The 22,579-nt window shown below is 41.6% G+C and overlaps 1 protein-coding gene across 28 annotated transcripts in view; it reads right to left on the reverse strand.

Moving 5' to 3' along the window:
• LOC117541926 (receptor-type tyrosine-protein phosphatase F) overlaps positions 1–22,579 on the reverse strand; it is a 173,924-nt gene that overhangs the window by 86,412 nt on the left and 64,933 nt on the right. For all 28 annotated transcript variants that reach the window (XM_034209273.1, XM_034209465.1, XM_034209429.1 and 25 more), the window contains exons 2-4: positions 19,733–19,907; positions 8,535–8,680; positions 7,588–7,729 (exon numbers count right to left, since the gene is read on the reverse strand). In XM_034209273.1, the coding sequence (XP_034065164.1) occupies positions 7,588–7,729; positions 8,535–8,680; positions 19,733–19,832 (388 nt within the window). In that variant the 5' untranslated portion in view covers positions 19,833–19,907. The remainder of the gene's footprint in view (positions 1–7,587; positions 7,730–8,534; positions 8,681–19,732; positions 19,908–22,579) is intronic.

Raw genomic sequence — 22,579 nt, forward strand, 5'->3', positions numbered from 1 at the left:
CATTGACGGCGCGGAGACATACCAGACATTGCAGTCTTTACACAAACAGCTTGCCAAAAGCATGGAGTAATTGATGGACAAGTACAGATGATAAAATGTTGCCTCGGAGCAAGAACGACTCCATCCAGATGTCTTCACATAACAAGAGATATTTAGTCCAATGTCAAACAAATCTCACGGGACAGATCAATTAACCAGGGCACGTTTGACAAGTAACAGAACATGTTAAGTGATCTATATATCCTACCACACGTATCCTAAATGATTTAACTTCAAAATATGAAAATGTTCATGTTTTGGAAAACTGCTTTCCAGTTAGTATTCACTTTCTATGATTAAGTATTGATCCCACGTAGAGAGACTAGAGCAGGGTCAAATGTACAACAAGTTAGATTTAGTGTCTCTAGCAAGGTGACTGCTGTTAATTAAAGACACCCACACCACCGTAATATCTCCAAACAGTGCGTATATGTGCTCCTGTGCAAACAACAAATGCTTCATTGGTTAAAAAATGAACAGTATCTTAGAAACCAGAATGACTGACTCTGCAAGGTTGTGTGGTGGTGTAATACATGAGGACTTCAGTGCAGGTGCTGAAGCACTAACCAAACCTAAAACAGCTTTCTGTCCCCATTACAATGCCCAAGTCCTTGGCAGTAAGGATGTGAGGATGCAGATTGGGTGGCCAGGAGGGTGATTCCACCCCGCCATATTGTGTGAGTCCTTGGGAGAAGCATGCATAGACAGATGCAGTTTGTATCTGTCAGGCCGGATATGATCTACGAGGCTGGGCCTCCAGCCAGCAGATGGTGGAAGAAATTAAAACTGTGACACAGGCCGACACAATGGAGCTGAGAAATACAGTAGGGGGGGGTACACCTGTAGTTCGGTGAAGGTGTTTGTGTGTGTGAGAGAGGGTGCATCTCCCTGAACTGTGGTGTGTGCGTGCAAAGTTTTTGCTTCTGTATTCCGACAGCCTGTTGTGACAAATAGCAGCCCTACCCCGAAGACGGAAGCCAAACCTGTTCTACTTAAAGTCTAAAGTCAATGCAAACTTTCAAACCCTGCATCCTTTTCATAAGCCAGCTACAGTGAGTAATAGTGAGCATTAACTGACTACTTACTTGCTTCAACTACATGGGGGAACAGCTATTATAAGTCCAGCGTGAACGTGACAAAAACCCACTCACATTCAAAAAGAAATTCACATACAGTAGAGTGAAGAAGTAATGTGGGGGGAATAACAGTTACACAACAGACCTTATTTTGGTCATTGTGGGTGATTTGAATAGCGCGAAGGAGAGGATTAAGTTGTCAGAGGAGCAGGCCTGGGTATTAAATCATTCCGATATAGCTGTATGTATTTATCTTGGCTGGGAAGGGGCGCAATGTGATTTCTTTGCTGTTTATCCAGTCAGGTTTGTTGTCCACACTTGCCTGGCTCCTGGGATATTTATTACTGGCATTGTGTCGCAGTCATTTTTTGCCTCTACCCCAGGGACTATAATGCATGGCAAGCAAATAAAGGCCTTTTCTAACCGGTGAGGCCCTCATTTGTTTACTGCCACGAAACACAGGGCCGCTTAATACAGTCCACTCAGCAGACACAGAATTGAATTCCTGATGGGTTTTTAACACTGCTCTATAATGATGGACTCCTTTTTAATCCTAAAACTAGAGGCATAATATGGACTCATAGGGCAGAACTCTATTAATTTTAAAAGGAGCTGTATCACTCCAGAGTTTGATGTTTGACATGTTTTCACCAAGCAAGGGGGCTATTTTTCTCTACTGGAAAAGCTTTGAATCCTTCCGTAGTTCTCATATGACCTTTCCGAAGATATTTCTCAACATTAGTCAGAAACGAGTTGCCAGGGAACTTCAAAAAAATAAAATAAGGTGTACAGCTGGTGTGAAGGAGAACTTTTCTAATTCAAGCTCTGACAGCGGAAGATTCTGGAAATGATGGGGCTTTTAATCTGGTACCATAAGATAACATTCCCTATTTCTACAGACAGGTCCGCTGTTTCCCAAAGGACAATAAAATATCTCCAGCACAGCAGAAAAGTACCCGGAATATACCTGGGTTTCTGCTCATACTTACAGTAGGCATATTCTGCAGTTATCGGCTTGGGCTTTCTTAAGTTGGTGTGGAGGAATTTTTGCTGAAACTTTTTAATGTTACAGTGGATAAGCACATGGGGGTTAATATGTTCCCTTTCTTGAGCTTTCACAGGATGTGTGATTAATACAAATGACAACAATCTCTTTGGCTGGAGTTAAGATTTCAGCTTGTTTTGGAAATACAAAACTAATGCAGAGTAAACACTATTGCGAGTACATCTCGTTCTCACGCCATAAACGAATATTAGAGCAGCGTTAATGTTTATACAGTGTTATTTCTCTGTGATATGTAACCGCCAATTGGGTGTTTGTGTTGAATCGCCTCGCAAGTATATGACTGATGTGTTTTTACTGCGAAAATATGCATTTTGATTTATAAGGTACGAGTCTGATCGCAGTGGGCCTTTCCCAGGACTTGTCGATGTTGCAATGTTCTGGTTGCTGATAGATGCGAATCAAAACCAAGTACCTTTAAGAATTGTGCTCCAGGGAGTTTCATCAGAAATTGGCTCTGGCTTTGGAGAAATCCTGTCAGCTTGCATGTGAAAACAGTCACTCTAGTCATTGCACCACAGAGACTCATCCATTTTATCATCATTATTAGTGTATGACGTAGTTTTGATACCACCGTAGTCATTTCTTGGACTGAGTCATTGCATTTTAAATTGTACATGCTCATCAAATGTTAAAGGCAGTGAAAATATAAAATACTGCCTTGAAAATGGAGAAGTGGCAGCACACTGCGTTTAAGACTGATGTTGTGAGCCGAGATGTCTTTTTTCTGTCCGGCAGTAGTTTATTTCATACATCACTGAGACAAGCTCCATTTACCTGAACATTTACTGAGGCAGTTCAATTCAAGAGGGGCGCTCAAGGTGAAAACACCGGCATCGTTACCCGGGTAATGAGTCATTGTTCCCCTCTGGTCATCTCTTTATACTACCTTAGTACGTCAGAGTCACACTGTCCACTATATCTAACAGAGACAGAGATACATGGGTACAACAGAGAAGGAGTGGGTCCGAAGGAAAGTTAAGGAGAGAAGAAGGCAGACACTGAAATGTCACAGGAGAAGAGAAAGGGGAATGACATTCTGACAGCAACAATATCCCTCAATCATACCTCCTTCTCTTACTCAGCATCGTGTGCATCGTTATTTATCCATACAGCAGGTCTGACCTGACACAGCTGACTGGCTCTCTTTCTTACATAAACACAGTGTAGGCATGGCTGTACATTTAAATAGTGACTGTACATGTAGACCATTATTAAACATCGAATAGAACAAAGATGATAATAGCCATTGATCCTCATCTTTTGTCTTTTGACATTGTGACAATAATAAAGAAACATCTCTATGTTTTACTGTTCCACTGCATGTGTGTGTGTCGGTCTCACACACATGCACACACAGTGAGATGGCTGAGCTGACTTTGGGCCTGTATGTAAGTCTCAGTGGTGTGACCCCTCGGGCGGGGGCGTGAGAACTGCCGCGAACAAAGAGCAGGGCTGTTATAGCGTGACAGAATTACAGAGTGACTCGAGACTCATGACTACAAACGTGCAAGAGCGCCACTCGTTCTGCTCTGACCACGTGCCTTTACAACTTCCCACAGGTGAGCGGCACACTAACCTTTACAACCCCAACTCTGATTATCTACTCAGTTAAGGAGGAAGACAAAGACCATTGAACAAAACTCTTCTGTGGACAGAACCCAGGAGACTTTTAAATGTTAAAGGTCCCATGTCATGGCCATTTCTACTGATCATAATTCCATTGTTGAGGTCTACTAAAATAGATTTATATTGTGCAATTTTCCAAACTCATATTGGTTTCTCATACAGCATCTCTGTAAAGTATGTGTATTCACTCTCTGTCCTACACTCCTTGTTGGAGCTCCTGCCCCCCCCCCCCTCCCTGTGAGCCCAGTGGCCGTCTGCGAGACACAGCGAAACCCATCCCGAAACACACACACACCCGCAGCCTGGCTGGGAGTTTGTGTGTGTGCTCAGGCTGAGTTCCGCAGTGTCTAGCTGTCTCGCCGACCCCACACCAGTGAGCCACTCACACTGTCCGCTCCTCGCAGCAGCGAGCCACGCAACGTCTCGCCGAGTGTGTGTGTGTGTGAGGAAGTCCGCGGATTGGTCCAAACGTAACGGCTCCGCGGACGTTACGTTACGTCACTATACCTAAATACGTCACAGAACCCAGGAAGAAAACAATGGAAAAAGAGAAATCTCCAACGAGGCGTTCTGGGGCAGCATAGACAGGTCTTTTCTGTGTTAGAGTTTTACTCGCTACAGGGTGTACTTTGAGGGTTTGTGACTCTGCAGACCGTTTACATGCAGAAAAAGCTACATAACACACAAGGGGACGGGTAATAACCAGAAAAGCATGACATTGGCCCTTTAAGTCAGTAAACATTTAGACTAGTCATTATTTAACAGCCTTTGACCCTGCTACTGATTCAGAAAGAGAGGTCAATTCTCAAGTCAACTCAAAATATTAAGTGTGAAAAAGACCAACATAAATCACAAATTTGACACAACACTGTTTCTATACAAGGAGAAATCCCTTAAAGGGATAAGTATGCTCGCTACAGTATGACGCTGGCAGTGTGGACAAAATATTAACTTGGGCCGATTGAATTAGGCTCAACATCACAAGCAAGCAATCTAGACACTATAATGTACTTCTGAACCTTGGTACAGTTATTCCTTTATACACTACAGTCTACCTTCGAGCATGTGTGAAGCTGCATCGGCATAACTGACATAATCCATATTTTGTAGGATTGGCATAAAAAAAGAAAGAGTCAGTATAAGTAATAATCATAATTAATGCTCGACCTTCGTTTGCTCTGCTAAAACCCATAATCCAGATCGACTTAGTGGTATAATGACTTCAGCATTCTCACTGCCTCTCTGGATGGGGAAGCTCAATGTATTATGACAACTTCATGTCGATGCAATGTCACATGTACTTTAAATCATGCAGGCAGTGAGAGGCTTTTCTTTTGGAATGCAAACACAGGAAGTCTATGTCTATGAAGTCATTTTTCAACCTTTATGCAGGGAAGGTTGAAGGAGACGTGACATGTTTTCAAGAAAGGGTCAACCTATCTTTTCTTTTTCAGCTTCACTTGTTATGTGCCTTGCTTTAGAGTTCCAAAATAGATCAAGTTATAATTAGATTTTGTGGTCACTTTCTCCAGATTTGTATCATTGGAATCGAAACAGCAACTTTGTGACATGACATCCTGAAGCTTCAGGCTCCCACCACCCCATTAAGACAGAGCATCATTAGTCTCCGTCTGGTAGGTGCTGCCCCAGTGTTTTCTTGTGTGGTGCTGTCTTTTATGAACTTGATGTATTGATGGGCTAGAAAACACAATAGTCTAAAAATAGGACAGAGCAAAGTGAATATACATGAGAGAGTGTATGGCTGTAAGTTTATGTGCGTAGGAACAGGTTCAAAGTTGTCCAGCATATTCTCAGGGTTCTACAAAAATACATACAATGTGTTGATTGGTTTTTACCAGCCTCTGTGATTGCTTTAAAAGAGTTCCTCCGATAACAGAGACAAAATATGGACTACTTGAAAGGTTCTTACGATTTATACAAAAGCACTTATTTTCTGAATAGTTATTTATGTAATATTAACATTTAAAGTATTACATCGCTTAGCAATTTGGTGTATGGCAATTGTCATTGTTTTATCAAATTAATAAATCAACAAGAGTGCCTACAATGTAATGTAAACTAAGTGATGAATATCACTTCAATTTATTATTTGTACAGGTATATCTGCATTACAATATTTTTAAACAATATCAAAGCTCCAAACCTTTATGGTTTTACTGATCATATGATTATTATCATCAGTTTTTGGTATAGTTTTTAATTCCAGCAGATACAAAACAACTTGGCAACGTCCTACTGAAGTCAGAGTTTGGAAATAAATATCTGGCTGTGTGTGGCTTTCTAAATGTTAAACGAGGACTTCAACTTCACAGACAATACATTTACTTCAGCTGTCTGCCATTTGACTCAGAACAGGTAGTGTAGTACTGACTTGCTCGAGCTTGTAGCAGCAGCAATGAGCTAGTCTCTCATGTCTGTGTGGATGTGCAGACTCAGGTGTTGAGTAATTATCACTCTCATGGTTAAAGATCTGGATCCTGTGCTGAATGTATGAACACTAGTAAAGCTATGTGCAAAAAAGCGTCCATGTTCCATGTGTCTGTATGGTGCTTGTCTCTGGGGTTAGCAGCTAGCACACTGAGCTAAAGCAAGACGTTATGCAAAGCACGTCTGAAAACAGTTGCTCAGTGTTGAGTAAGACCTTTTGTCTGTCCTTCTTAACACCACTAATTGAGGGGATCCAAACTCCTGTCCTATTTGCCCCCCCTTCCTGAATATTGTGATTAATCTGAGCTCATTCGTGTGTGCTTCGTGATACAGTGCAAAAGAGGGGTAGAAAGATAAGGTTTCTTAGCGCAGAAGAAAACTCCCTTCGGGGAGATTACGCAAACCGAGCCGATGATATCATCAAATCAGCGTGGACAGAGAAAAAAGGAAGGGTGGGTGTAAGAAAGATGGGACTCAAATGGAGGATAGAAAGGCTGTGCTTAAATGAGAGGGGATCTGCTTTATTGCCAGTGTAATGGCCATGGACGGCTTAAATCCCCCTGTAGGCTAAATCTGGAGCTCTTTTTATGAAACCAACTCCTTCTGTGACTTGCACCCACATGACAAAATTACAATCAATTAAGGAAGACATTCACAGTCACTGCACAGTGATTTAGAAAGCTGAGAAGGGAAAAGTGCAGACTGTGTGTCTACTTAAATCACATATATTAACTTATGGGCACGAGGGGAAGGTGGGACATGAAGGTTAAACTAGCCTGTAGGCATGGAGGCTGGCCCTTTATATGTAACACGCTTAAAACTGTTTAAATATTCACATGGACGTTTTTTAAAGATTTACAGAGAACCACATCTATCGTAAGCATCTATGGAAGTCATATGGTCAGTCATTTTTCATTTTAAGGCTTTTAAGGAGGTAATTGATGTTCTTATTGTCATTGAATAAGGCTTACTGACTCATGGAGATCAAAAAGACACATTAAATATAGTATCATATCCGAAAGTACCAAATATTTCTCACAGTATATCTGGTTCCAGGTCACATAATAGCTGAATCGGTGAAGTGTATGCGATCTTATTTAAAAACGCAATCCTTGCATTTATTTTTCGCCTTGTGGACTTTACATTAAGCTATATCTGCTCCTCCATGACACTGCCAATACCAGACATCCTCAAATGTTTATGTATGAAATTATTAAGGTAAACACTCATATTTGCTTTGGGATATATTGAGATAAAGGCTTCACCAGAGGAGCCAGGTAGGAAAAAAAAGATGGATAAAGAAACCAAGCGAAAGAAAAAGACTTATCTTACCTTCAAGCACTGTGAGCTTGGCGCTGGTGTTGATCTCGCCAGCACTGTTGCTGGCTGTGCACTCGTAAATGGCTTCGTCTCTGTGTGTGCGCAGTGGCTGGATCCGCAGTACGGAGCCCGAGCCATCATCAAACTCAATCACCTAGGAGAGCCGGAGCAAAGCAAGGGGGCAGGGACGTTATTTTTAGAGACCGAGGACATCACTTTATTGCAACATATAAAGAATATTTGTTCAGACAGTTTTCTCTAGCTCTGTTTCCCATTCTGAGTAGAAATAATGGAAAGTTTTGAAGTTTCCAGCTTTCAATTGTATGTCCTGGAGGATTATAAGGCTGTTGTTCTCGTTAAAAAGGTTCACCTAAATACAGGTGGCACTATAAGTTTAAGAGTGAACTTTAATTTGGAATAATATCGAAAAACCTGGTGAATCTCAACAGGTATCATATCAAGAAATACCACAATCCAATAGTGTACCCCACCTACATTATGTTACAGCGTAACACGACTGGTCAGATACAGTGAGAGTTCCCACTTAAGGCATTTCCTTGTGTTCAAATGGATTCAAAAGAGGGAGGTGAAATACATCAAGTCAAGGGAATATATGGCTAGTGATGGTGGGGCTGAAGAACAGACGGGAAGGATGAGAGTGTGAAAAGACGGAAAGAGATGAAGAGGACTATATAAATCAAGATGGAAGGAGATTAAAGAGAAGGGAGGCCTGTCTGGTCTCGCTTGGAGAAGAGAGGAGTTGGTGTGATGCTCAATAACACAGCTATTGATTGTGTGTGCTTTGCTTGAATGCACGTGTGGGTGTGTCTGTGTTAATGAGAGAGGGTAAGAGAGGAAGTCTAAGGCCCACGCTTGTTATGATTTGTATTATGTGTGTTGTGGTTGGACCTGCTTGTGTTTGTGTGTGTACATGTTCGGTATCACGTTTGACTGCTCACCTCAAAGCGCTGGGAGCTGACTTTCTTGCCTTTCTTCATCCAGGTGATTCTGGGTTTGGGCTCCCCGGTGGCCAGGCACACAAACGACGCAACTCCTCCTGAGATGCCCGTCTGGTCTTCTGGGGACTTGACGAAACTCGGCATGCCTGAAGAGAAAGGAGGATAGAAAAGTGATAAAAGCAGGGAGGGAAAGAGGGAAAGGAGAAGAGGAGCAGAAGGGAGAATGTTAGTGTCTACTGCCTGTCACATCAACAGGTGAATCTTGGCTTTCTGTGGGTATCATTTTCTCCATACAAAGGCAACAATGACACAACCCACACTGGCCTTGTTGCTGCTCACACCTGTGGCTCAGTCATGGGAGAAACAACTAGTCTTTTTTGCGGCTGCCTGTCACTGTATTTATGTTGAATTTCTCCCCTGTGCTTCGACACGCCATTGAATACGCAAGTAAGAGTAGAAAGCAGTAAGGGTTCTGTCTCGGGAATATGGTAGATTGCATTAACACCAATAGATACAACAAGATAAGCAGTCAGATTCCTACAAAACATTTCAACAAAAATCACAAAGAAAGAGAGCAAGATGACGGTAAAAGGGGCACTTTGGGAGTTGATCGGGTTATTTAGCATTCAAAACATTTGTGAGTTATGAGGCATTGCTTATTGTGTTCTAAAATCCAAACAAGGCTCATACTATATTCATATTCTGTAACCCCTGTCTGACTTCACAGATAATGTGTTTACAACAACACAGTTGACTACCTTGGAGAACACCTCTTGACGTGATTCTCCTGTTTGCCTTTGGGGTGTTTTTAGCGAGCACCACACCCAACATCATTGTGCGTAGGACAATGGAATGTGTGTTTCAGCAACGGCCTGTCTAGGTTGACATGATGCTACAATGAGGGTGCTCCATGCTACGGCGTTGGTGCTTTTTGCTTTATTTGCAGCCTCAGACGTGCATCTTACTAGTCTGACTTTGGGATAACACAATGGCCTTATTACCAGCTCCGTCAGCTCGTGTTTCATCTCCAGAGTCATTAAAGAGGCAGGTGGGGAACACCTAAACCGCAGTGGTGCAGCAGAGCGCCCCGTGGAGACGCGCACAAAGGGTGAATCATTACTCTGTATACACACAGGAGATGCCAGCATTCCCTCTATGAGCACACACTGGGGAAAACCCAGCAGTGGCTGCCACCATTTTTTTTACCCCTTTCATGTTCTAATATAATAACATTGATGGGAGAAGGGTTGGGGGTGTCGATATCTAGTTAGGATAACATAATGCCTCTTTCTGATATGGATAGGGCCTTCCGTGAGCATATTCTCCAGGTCTACCAGTAACATTCATTGTAAACCTCTGCCCTCACTACGTTGGAGAGAGAGAGGTGGTGCTGTCGGTCCTTGCTCGAGGACATTTCTGCAGAGGAGCTTTCTTCAAGGCACACGATAAAGGAGATACTGAAAGCATGCAGGCAGAGGTGTGTGTGTGTGTGTATACATAATGCTTTGATGTGAGATGATTTCACACATTCAAATGCAACTGGGTGGAGGGAAAGAGGTAGCAGCAGAAATATGAATTGTTTAATGTGATTGTATGCATCTCCTGATTAAAAGCTTACTGTCCATGAAGGACTATGACATACTGAATATGTATATTTGTTTATACCAAAAAAGAAAAAATACTTTTGTATAAGTAACATAACACTGTGAAGTGTGCTGTAGTGCAGTGTGAGGAGTGTGTGAGTAGGCAGCTCTGCGTTACAGTTATCCAACACATAAGTTTACATCCATTTTTGAACTGTGACCCCTTCGCAGTACCTAAGCCCACCTGACATTTCAAATATATGTTCGTCTTCCTGTGGATAAGATTTAGACTGCAACCGCTCAGCGCTAAATGGTTTTCTATAGCGTCAGAATGTGGCTGTGCCGCTGTGGTACACGCAGGCAGCAGCAGCAGGAGCGTTGTGCTAATGATTCAAACCTGATAAGCTGCTGAGAGTGTATGCCTGAGCATGCATCTGTGCGTGCTTCGCTGGTGAGTTGGAATGCTCAAGACCTGATTATCGCCGTTCTGACTTCCAAGAGCTCCGGCTAACATCTGCCCAAAGCAGTTCCCTTAGTTAATGTAAGGGCTTTCCACGTTTTTGCTAGGATGGAGGATCAGGCAGCATTAAACAGTTATTTGGACATGTCTCAAATGAAAGGATTTAAGCTCAAGCATTAACATTTAAGTTAGGAACTGCTGGATCTTGAAAAAACATAAGAATGTTTTCGGATAAGTGGAAGAAAAGGGTAAACTGGCCCTTGCTGAGTTTTTCCCGTCTTAATCCTCTTAAAAAAAGCTTCCCCTGAATTTCGATAGTTAACCTTTGACTCAAAGGCGAAACTATGGCCTTCGGAGCTTTCTATCGTTAATCCAGATCTCACCAAGCATTCAATCATAACATCTCAAAAAAGGTCCGTGATGACCCCAAACCCCTGACTTACAGACGGGTTTAATAATGTTTCTAATGCACTCCAGCAGAAGTGCAGAGACATTTATTTTTGGACTAAGACTCTGCAGAGTTCCTCCATCATTGAGCCACCACTGGAGGGTGAGGATATCAAACTGTTGGGTGTGTCAGTTATTTTCTTAGAAAGACAAAATCCAGACTTGACCCTTTTTTCTCTTTGCCTGTGTCCCATTTTCCTGGCTGTCAGTTGTCTCATGAAAACAAAGGCAGGGATGAGGTGGAAAACACATAAGCCTACGTATGCAAATCCTTCTCTCAGTCGGTGGCTGCGAGTTCTGAGCCGCACGTTTTCTAAGCTTTGATATATCACATTCAAAACTCCTATCTTGGCACTCAAGACTTTACCTCATGCTCTCTTCTCACTGGCAATGTGTAGGAAGTGCTGCCACAAATGTCAGGCCCAGTGTTGGTTGCAAGATGGCATAATTTTCATTTTTTTCATCGACGCTTCATGAATACTTCATATTTACCAAATGTAGTTTACTGGCCCTACCAAGATTAAGGCGTTCTCTAATTGTTGACACAATCACGTGAACACTGTGATTGGGATGTGAACATTAAAGCAGATAAACATATTTGTGATACAAGTCGATCATTTAAACATTTGGTATAATCACCTAATTACTGCATCAGAAAGATCAAAAAGTGATCCACATGCAAAGCAGTGTTGCTGTACACCAAACACTGTTGTTGGTGAGAAAAACAGATTTGTTGTTAGTAGAGCAAAAAGGCTTTCATGTTACGACTAATTAACGGAATAAGTTAATCAAGGCAAAACCAGTTAAAACCCAATGTTTTGTTTTTTTCTTGTGAGACTAATAAGGTGTATCCTGTGTTCTACAAAACATCCTCACACCCTGATAGACATTCGCCTGATTATCAAACAAATCATTGGGTTATTAGGGAAATTAATTCTAACCCTTTTAACGCGACATTTTCAAAAATGTCAAACAAAGTGCTAGCCTAATTAAGCAGTACTTGTTAATAGTGAGTCATTTGTATTAAATCAATTATCACATCCATGGATATGTGTGCCATATTGACTGCATATTTTACATTTCAGAGCAGGCTATGGACAAATGTGCATAGCATGTTCATAGCATGTGCTACGTTTAGATGGCACTGAGGAGCGGCTGCTGATAGCTCTGTGTGTGGGGGGAATAAACGGTTATGGGGGTTTCCGTACTCCAGTATTTCCACAGGTGTTTAATTCTTCTCTAGATAGATCTGAAAATGTTGGGACAAGTAATCATGAAAATCTATAAATGTAAAGCAAACAGTTTACAACTTAAGACAGAACAAAGGTGACATTTAAGAGGCTGGACACATTTGAAAGGGGTTTACTTTAATATGACTTCATATATATGTAGTCTTATTCCTGTTATGATCACTCAAAGCAGCGTTATTGTATGGTATGTTTCCTGAGCAGCTTTATAGTTTTCTCTTTTATCCTTGTCTGGGGCCTCCGAGGCTTGTACTAACTGCAGAGACAGCAGAGAGAGCTGTGTAAATGGTACTTGTGTGGCTAACAATTAGCGTATTCCCAAGTCTGCCAGAGTGCCCATTGAGAGCTACTCTGTGGTGTAGAGTATCAGGAATCGATACACACGAGGCAGAGAGAAAACCATTAATTCTTATTAATAATGGATTAGCAAGTTATCATTTCCATGAGGCAACACTTAGTGGAAATTTGTCTGATGGCATCAGCACTTGTTGTTTTAATGGAACACTTCCATTAGGGCCTTTTCGGGCCCTTAGCAGGCAACTTGTTTGCAATTAATTCCATATAAAAGCTGCCTCTCCTGCAAGTTATTTACCCCGATAAAGTCAACTGTACGTCAGGCTGTTTGTTTAAAACAACAGCAAGTTCTGCACTTCTGTTTCACAAATTAACAACAAAGAGCACTGTGTTCTTTTCCCCCTCAAATGACCAAATCTACTGTATGTTACAGGGCTTTTAACATGCTATGATATGAAGCAGGGGTTCCCTCCTTTTAATCCATGTATTTCACATCAACACGATGTGTTCGTATGATCTAATCACAATATAAAGAGAAAGCAATGCAATGCACGGTAATGGCTGCCTGGTCAGGTTTGGTGGGACTTTCCACTCCCTCTCATTGACAGTTAGTTCACACTGCAATGAAACACAGAAGCCAAATCATATTTTGTTCTTTTCCTTTCAAAGAATGATAGTGTAGTGGAAAAATATCGATTGAGCTTTTAAAGCTTTATCAAAAACGTTAGTGAAATTGAAAGAACAATGTCATACATCATCTGTGAGATATTGTACTTACAATAACATTTTCTAAACCTATAGAAAAGGAAAGAAAGAAACCATCAACGTTTCAATACCCCAGTGGACCATGAAGACAGGCTTTCTATCAGGCCTTCCAACCTTCAGTGAATTATTCAAGACAGCAGAGAAGAACAAGAACTCTAAGTGCAATTACCCTTCACTCCCCTCTTCTCAGTGTGAGCAACATTAACGTAATGGCTTTCATCTTCTCAAGCCGATTATGAATGAGGGAGGTATATTATAACTCTGCTCTGGCTCCCTTCTAGTCTGTCAGTCATTATATGACATTTGAAAAAAACAGAAACCACAATGTGCTTTGGTGACCGATGCCAGGAGTGGGCATCTCAAAACAGCTGTTTAAAAAACATGCAGGGATAAATGCTTCATTGTGTAATTGTTAAAGGTGGTATGTAGGTGTTTCTGCTATCGCATGCGGGGAAATGTGAGGTGTTATATTACCTGTGGTATTTTAAGTGGCGCCCAACGTAACTCTATCCAAAGATGATTCACTACCTGTGGCTTTTTTCAACCCACCACAGTCCTTAAGGGAATGTTTTAACAGACATTAGATCGAGACATATACTCATGTCTTTGTTAAGACAGTAGGCTACTTATTTTGTTTTACTATCGCATAGTGAGAAATATACTGTTGAAATGTAAATGACTGTTATATAATGACGGAAACTATACTATATATTTTACAGTTATTTTTTCTTTTCTTGCCGTTGGACACGCCCACACAATGTGGACAATGCAAAATCGTCTCTTAATGAAGTATGTGGCGCCAACCTACAAGATAAGCCTGTTAATGTGTCGACAGAACTGCATAGCTCATCTGCATAACCCTGGGGCTACATCACCTCCGATGTTCATTAAGTTCGCTTGATGAAATGTTCTCATTTGCCCTGTCGTGAAAATAAGTGCTTTTCCATTCTTAAACTGTGAAGGACGACTGACTTCTGCATTTGGAGGCATGTGTGGGTGGTAGCAGAGTGTCAACCTGGGGACACTCGCATGCAAAACAAAATACAAAGAAGGAAAAGCACATTTTGAATGCAGCTTGAATATGTAAGAACGTATATGGCGTGACAGCTTTGTAATGGAAATTCAAACTACTCTGTAAAGTTGCCGTGGGAATACGAATGGAGATTCTTGGCTAAATGACCGGTGTTATGCTGTGTTCGTTATTCTCGCGTCCAGGAGAGAAGCTTTAAAAGGAGACTAAATGGAGTCTCTGAGAAGGTTAAAATGGTTACTTTAATTAAAAATATGGCGCGGTAATGTTACAAACAGGATATTGTTCAGTCAGGAGAGAAAGACTGCAGCTTCCTCTCCCAATGGTGGCCGTGAAGAAGAGACCTCACAAGCCTTCGTCTTTCCCGTTTGCTGGCTGTTTGCTCCTCCTCTCTGTGAGCTGTAGTGCCGTAGGGGACTTCCCCCCTCGTTCTTCTGTGTCCGATATCGCGTTAAACAGAGGATTTCGACATTTTACATTCATTGCTTACTTCCACATGCCTTTTCTCCTCCTTATCTCTTTCATAACTTTATATGTAATACATGTTAACGGCGTCAATAGCCACTTTAATGATACTAATGGACGGTAGTCCCGGATGTCGTCATGAAGGATTTTCAGAATAAAAGCTTGGTATTGAGAACTTCCGGTTTTTTCCAGAATAAAATAGCATTTAAACTGACGGTATGTTTAAGGTACATTATGCCATAAAACATTGATTTTAATTTCTCACACCGGGGACTTCGTTAATGTTGATGGGTAAAGTCCAATGGTCACCTTGGCACAGGCCCTGACATTAATAGACCAGTGTGGGGAAAATGTTAAGTGTGTTAAGTGATCCCAAAGGTGGTGGGCTGGGGGGGTTCCTGCCGCTGAGACGCCTCTCCGCTTCTACAGAGATCTCGTTTTGGGGTTAGCTCGTCATCCATCACCACGCACCCCCTTGCGACCCCACTAACCTCATTAATTTGCCTCCCCTAGATTAGCCCTCCCTGGGAGACCACAAAGAGCCCCTACCATTGTTCTCATCCTCTCACCCACATGGCCTGGAGGTCTTAAGTAATTCCACTCTCCACTAGCCAAAATTGAGAGAACATTTAATTATGTTACTGTAGGGACATGGAACAATAAAGAAACCTCTGGCTTTAGGCCAACAGGCTCTTTGTTGCTTCCCTTATAATTTAACATCTATGAAAAGTGTCTTATAAGCCTTGATTTGGTCCTATTAAATGCTGTGTGGCCAAAAATGAAATACAAAACAAACTAATAAGTCACAGAGGAATTGAAATGTCTTTTGTCAATAAAGCCATCATTATGAAAACATAATTTAAATGTCTTTTTCAAACTGAAGGACACTGGCGGTTATTGTCGTCCTGTGGCATTGCCGAATCCGGGATGCAGCAGAGGGGTGACCGCCTCTGGCCCTGCTATTGAGCTTCCTAATTAAACTATTAATCTCACATCATTAACATCCGATGACCCTTTCCTCCCTCCATTCTGACATTGCCGACTGCCTTATGAAAACAATTTCCCATCAAATCTAACCAACCTCTAAATTGTGTTCCTCCAACACTTTATCTTGCAGATGTTTTTCTCATCTATATTGTGGTTTCTCAGAGTGCATTTCCTGTTGTTTAGTCCCCCCCCCCACCCACCTCAGCCTCCTTTTCTCTCTCTGTGTGCCTGTCTGTGTGATGAGTGTGGACCACAGCTGTGTGCTAACTGCATTAGTCTCCAAGTGGCTCTCCAAGGTGGATATGGTTACTTTTAATTAAAAAAGAATCAATTTCTACCCCTGTCAGTTTTTGAACTGGGTGACCATATGGACACTAAAAAATACAATCCAATTTCTAGCACCCCAGCCCCCCGTCTGGGCACCTCTCTCAAAACCACTTTGGCACTTCAATCCCATCAGTCATTGTAAAAGCTCTAGCATTTGCCAAATCCATATAAAGGGCTTGTCTCATAAATATACATTTTGAAGATATGCCATGTAATTGGCTATTTTTGTATACATATCTAACATTTTTAGTCAAGTTTGCCAAAACCAGAATACTTGTATATTTGTCATAGTGGCCCAATGGGAAACCTCTTAGTGGTATAGTCATTGGACAATAAAATACACTACAGAGCACGCACACTGTTAGTGGTGGGAGGACACACAATTAGGACAATAAAAGGAAGTGGCATGACACAGTGGTTTAAAACTCACATAAACGTATTAAGTTCATTATGGTCACATTGTAATCCTCTTGCCACTCGGAAGGGAAAGAACAAGACTTGGTGGTTTTGCCGCACCTCACACGAAAAGCCACCCAAGATTATAACATGAGAGGCACCAGAAGAGACACATACATCAAAAGCTTATTAAAGGCAGGGAAATAACTCACAATGACAGCACTACAAAAAGATAACCATTACGTTTAAGTGCTGGATATGTATGACTTTGAGGCTGACCTTGTGGGCCACTGGCCTATTGTGTACTGGAGGCTGTATAGGGAGCTGGTTGATTAGGAGAGCTCCCGGGGGATCGATGGTGTGTCTGTGACCAGCACTCACAGTAATCACACTGTATTGTGTGCCTACTCAATGACAATATAATGTAATGATGCACAGGGCTATCACATTGGAAGTGCTCGTGGAGGATATCTTGTACTTATTTCCAAATCATGACGAACTGTACCATCTTAACTATAACAAACTAACAATCAGTTTCACAACAACCTTTGAAATGTAGCCGTAATAAAGTAGCAGACAATGCAATGTAAATTGAATAACCTATAGATTGTATGTGAGGATAAGGTCTTACACTGATCATACGTTTGCTACCTGTGGTTGCTTTTGCCTGTTACTTTTTCAAGAGGGATACAAGGACACCAGACCATGTAATCAGAAACTTGCCAGGCACTACACCCATAATATCTGTCTGGTGTCTGCCCTGTAATACAGGAAATCCAAACCAGAACTATCAAGTTCACATAACTAAGTTGCATACAAATTACAGGCATCAAATGCAGCCAACCCTGCTATTAGTGGTAGGTGTTATTTTTGCCCCCCAACTGTCTTATTTTAATTCTATGTCTGTTTGCTTTACAGTCTGGGTAATAGCAGGTCTACGCATTTTCCCATGTGTGCTTACATTATACTACAACCATAGATTAACCTCGGACCACAGCCAGGCTTTTCTATACTGTAAGTCTTTATATGTTTGTTCTTTAAACTTCAATTCTATCTTTTATCAAGTCCCTCATTCATGTATCAGTGTTTGAGTGCATCTTCAATCATACTGCCTGTGCCAGCTTGTCACAGAAGAGTATCTTTGTCTGTTAATTAAAATGCTCGGCTCTGGGTTTGTATCCGTGAATGATATGATTACTGAAATTAGAGACTGGAGCAATCTTGCTCTCATGGAGACAAAGAGGCAGATCACAAAAAGACTAGATGTATAAAAGTAAGAGCACCGTAGACCATTGTTCAAATGAACCCCTACTGTAGTTCACAGCACTGAACACAGTAAAATACATGTTAGCTTGCTCTGTCTAGCTATGTGTGATCAGATAGAATGAGACCACCAAGACAAAATATGTTCTACACTATGTTTAACTGCCATCCTGCACATTCTCTTAATATCCAATAGCAGCCAGCGGAATAATAAGAGCACCATCCACACTCTGCACTGGGCATCAGACAGACTCAGCACATCTAAATACAATCTTGCCACTTTCATTGCCCCTAAAATTACTTTTTTCTTCATCATCTCTTAAAAGAATACGCTCCGTTAAGGTTTGGTTTGGTCCTATCTACAGTAGTAAGTAACCCCAAACATGTAATTGTAACTATGCACTGCCTTCAGATGCGCACCCTTTCATGGCATGTACAGATAGTTTGGCTGCATCCCATTCAATAGGAATTCAGTAAAACCCCGACCCTCTGCCAGCACAGTGCATTCTCCGATCACATGTGGCGCCCACACTACTGCCAACACTACTGCTCTGTCTCAGCCAAAAAACAAACTAACAAATGTCAGTTTGGATTATATTACTGGAGTGAACAGATTTTATATATTTCAACGATATCTCAGTTACCGTGTGGACTGTTGATTTAAACAAAGTATACTTTTTTAAGCAGCTTCTGCTAGGTCTTGTTAGTTCACTGTTTCTAGAGTGTAGCTTGATCAATTATCCATTTTTTTTTTTACTTTTGCTTAATTCATTTCCATTCATTACTTATTGTAAAACATTTATTTTTTGAATGAGTAGTTCAATGTAAACCAAACTTTAGGTAATTCACCAAATGGGTAATTTCACACTGTATGTGTCTCAGAGATAAATGGAATTATCTGACAAAACAAAGGATTCACTTCTGCTTATAATATGGTACAGGGCTTGTTTCAGTCTTCAAATGACATGCTAATATAGCGAAATCAATGAACCCCTTTTTTCCGACTGTATTCCTCTTATCTCCAATGTATTCCCATTAATTACTATGTGAAGTTTCCCCCTTTAAAAAGTCCTGGAATATTTCCACTTTAGTTCTATCACTATGAAGTCAGAACAAGCAATCTTGCCAGACCACATGAACAAATCTGTAAAACTTTTCTGCAAGGTCAACATCACACTGATAATATTGTGCAAATCTCTAGACAAGCCGCTTGGGACAAAGATGATAACGCAGCGCTGAGTGAGACAAGACAAAGGGTACAGGAAAACAAATCCTCCCGGACCCATGTATGAAAGCACAGGGCAGTTGTTGGGAACGGGAGGGGTTGGGGTATAATTGAATTACAGTGACCCCATGACAGCACTATAGGTGAGGTCGTCTGCTGAATTAATTCTGTCCCTGACCCCAGTTTCTAGTTCTTGGCTGCCCTCGAGACCCAAAGGCGCAGCGATGGTGACACATCTTTCTGAGCGGCTTCGTGCCGCCGAAACCGTCATTCAGATTGACAGCCGGGCTCAGAGGCCGATGGGGCATCACGATGTGCACTGTAAGCTTCTTTTTTTGTGCAAATGCTAAAGCTCTATACTTTGGGACATGCGTTATACAAGCTGCTCTTTCTGTGTGTTGGAATCCACCAAAGAAACCAAATGTTAATTCAATTCATATTCTATTTTAAATGAAACTCTATGCTGCACAGCAGGAAAGCTTGTTCCCATGAATATTCCTACAGTTAATTCATGTGCAACAATGTAGTGTGCTAAATTATTTTATATGAGGAGAATGTCTACAAAGGGGTTGCATTTGCTTGACATGGTTAGAAAATATACCTGAAATTATTCTGAAAATAATTTGCTTTTAAACCTTGGTTGAGGATACAATGAGGGGCATAAAGCTCTTACTGTCAACATAGAAATACCAGGCAGGAGGTTACTTACTGTCTGCATGAGAGGAGAACACCAAGCAGGTGAGTAGAAGCAGGAATAGCAACGCCCCTCTGGGCAGGAGGGGCGCTGCCAGGTGAATATTAGGCACCATGTTCCAAGTTGGCACTGCTCCCTCCTCAGTCGCCTGCTAGACACGTCCCACTCTGACAGGATCAAAGACTAACACCTGCGAGAGCAAACACATGCACAACAGGAGAAGATAAACATTAGTATTCAAACCCACTATACATTTGCATATATTTGAATGAGCATAATAACACAGTAAAGCAGAAATATCAAAAGCAAGTCGCAGAGCAGAACCAAAGGAGACGGGAAATGTTGTATATAAAAACCCTTACTCTACACTTGTAAGAAAACAACAGCACACAACACTTGAGATCTGCGATCAGCAAGGCACCCTATACCCACAACAAAATACTGCTTGGGGGCAATACAAGTGGAGCCGAGCGAATGTAACACGCTAACTACATCAGCGGAAGAGTTAGGAAACAAATGCAGTACAATGTAGCAGAGAGAAATGATGGAAAGAAGAAATAGAAAGAACAAAGGGGAGGTCAGGACGCAGGATTAACATCCTCAGCTATGCTCCCACAAAGGGGATCAGTTAAAAACCCAGAGGAGCTCCTAAACAGAACTCCCTGAGGACCCCCGCCCACTTAATGTTCCCCATTAAGAAATTGAAACCGTGTCTTCCAGATGGGCTCAAATCACACAAAGTGCCATGATCTCATAACATGACAACATGTATTCATACATAAACATTTCACTTACAACACACCCCAAGGGGGACATAGTTGGTCAACAAAGTGGCGGCAGGTGTACCACAAATTAACCATAATTAACCGAGCAATAAAACAGAAAGCATTGGCCCATCTTCTTAAGTAGTGGGTGGAGACACAAAACAAAGGCTGTCCCTCAAATTAAACCGCACAAGCATGGTTCTTTGTCTTTTTTAGGAATTAGATTTGGCGTAGGAAATGACTAAGCCAGCTGATTAGATTTGGGTATATGACCCTAAGTTTGTTATAGCCTGCAGTTTTGACGTCTAACGCTATTATAGACAAAGTAACTGTATCCCCATGAATTGAGCTAACTACATTTCTTATCCCTACACTCTTGCCCATGGCCATCTGTGATGAGTAATCATAACGCTGTAGAGCAGACCACAATATGGTAAGGATAGATATCTCTCTTTTGATGGAATTAAAGCAGTATCTCCAAAGGACTTCAGAAAAATGAACTAAAAAAGTTTTAAACTAAGCCTTCTTTTGTCTTCAAGGGCTCCATGACAATTATTCTGTATAAAGCTTTTATAAGAGGCCTATTGGAATCGAATTGAAATCTTTCTCAGCTCATCTGTTCCGTCTCACGGCCGAGTTTATAGTGGCAACCGAACAATGGTGATTGCTGATATTTGTGAGAAGAGAAAGAGAGGTGCCCAAAATGCAGAATATCTTGAGGCTAGCTGGGTGGCCGGTCAGCTTCAGTCCATTCAGCTCAGCTAAATAAGTTTGAGTGTCAGGAACACAATGCCTCCAGTATCTTGTGGATAACAAACCTGTTCCATTCTTAATCTTAAGCCTGTAAAGGTGTTGAACAGCTCATTACTCATGGGGCTATTTCAATGAGTGTGGAAAAAGTGGAAAAATGCACACACCGGGCACCTTTTGACCATTCTCTTTGTGAAGCAGGACCAAGGGAAACTCTCTGCTTGACAGAGATCTTAGGAAAGCAAAGTTTCAAGAGTTTCCTTTTATTCATCCGAGCTCTGCTTTAACCTCTTTCGACAAGTCACTCAGCAAAGGGGGAAAAAAACAGCATGGCTGAGAATAATGAGGGGCAGGTATGCTCGTGAGTCACGGTGCCGCTGCCTCACCTGGGCACAGACATACAGACAGGTATCCTCGACAGCTAGGTCTTCAACACTGTGTCTTACAGGAATGTGCCTTTGGCTTTCTTGTCTCCTAAACTAATATCCCGATGCAACACACCTTGCATCTAAGGAATTTCCAAAACAAGGCGTGCAGCCAAGATCATCTATCGTCAGTGAAAGTTCAAGCTGTGATCCTATCAAGGAGTATTATACTACTCCCTGCATGAACATTATTGAGAAATACCAACAAGTGCAGATGAAGTCATTTACAACCTCTGGAAAAACAGATCCCCCTTTTTAATTCACCATCACTGCTAATTAGAAAGAAGCTCATTGTTGGGGTGTTTAGCGTCTGCTGATGAAGAAGATACACAAATACACAGCTTAGGGTGCCAAATAAAAGTGGGCACACCCCCACTTTGCCACCCTAATTTAAAGACATTGAGGCCCTATTCTCATTTAATATCCTAAGTTAGTTTTGCAAAATGAGTGTAACTCGTACAAGTTTGTTGGCTGACACATTTGTTTTGACACTCATTTTTATGTACGGCAGCGTTGCGTTGGTTCATGTCGGTGGGTAGAGAGTGAGTGAGGCTGATAGAGTTGGCTACTCGTCGTGCTCCAAACCCTTGGCTGTGGAAGGATATCTTTTACAGCAGATGCCAGAGAGAGGCAGATGCTTTTCATCTTCAATGAGACAAATTCCTAGAGTGAGGTTTATTCTTTATTTATATAGCTGCTTATTTATCCCAGTGCAGGCTGGTGCCTCCCAGCTGCACACAAATACTATGGGACAACATTTGCCACTGTGTGTATTAGTGCTGTGGCGGTAGTGCTACTGAGAGAAGGACAGGGCACCAACATGGATACGATTCAGTGTGATCCAAAATCTGAGCAAGCGGCTCAGCTCACAGGAAGATATTGTTTGCAAGTATGTGGGAGAGTGAGAGAAAAACAATAAGAAC

This window comes from Gymnodraco acuticeps, unplaced genomic scaffold (assembly GCF_902827175.1).
Source record: "Gymnodraco acuticeps unplaced genomic scaffold, fGymAcu1.1, whole genome shotgun sequence".
In the NCBI taxonomy this organism is placed as follows: domain Eukaryota; kingdom Metazoa; phylum Chordata; class Actinopteri; order Perciformes; family Bathydraconidae; genus Gymnodraco; species Gymnodraco acuticeps.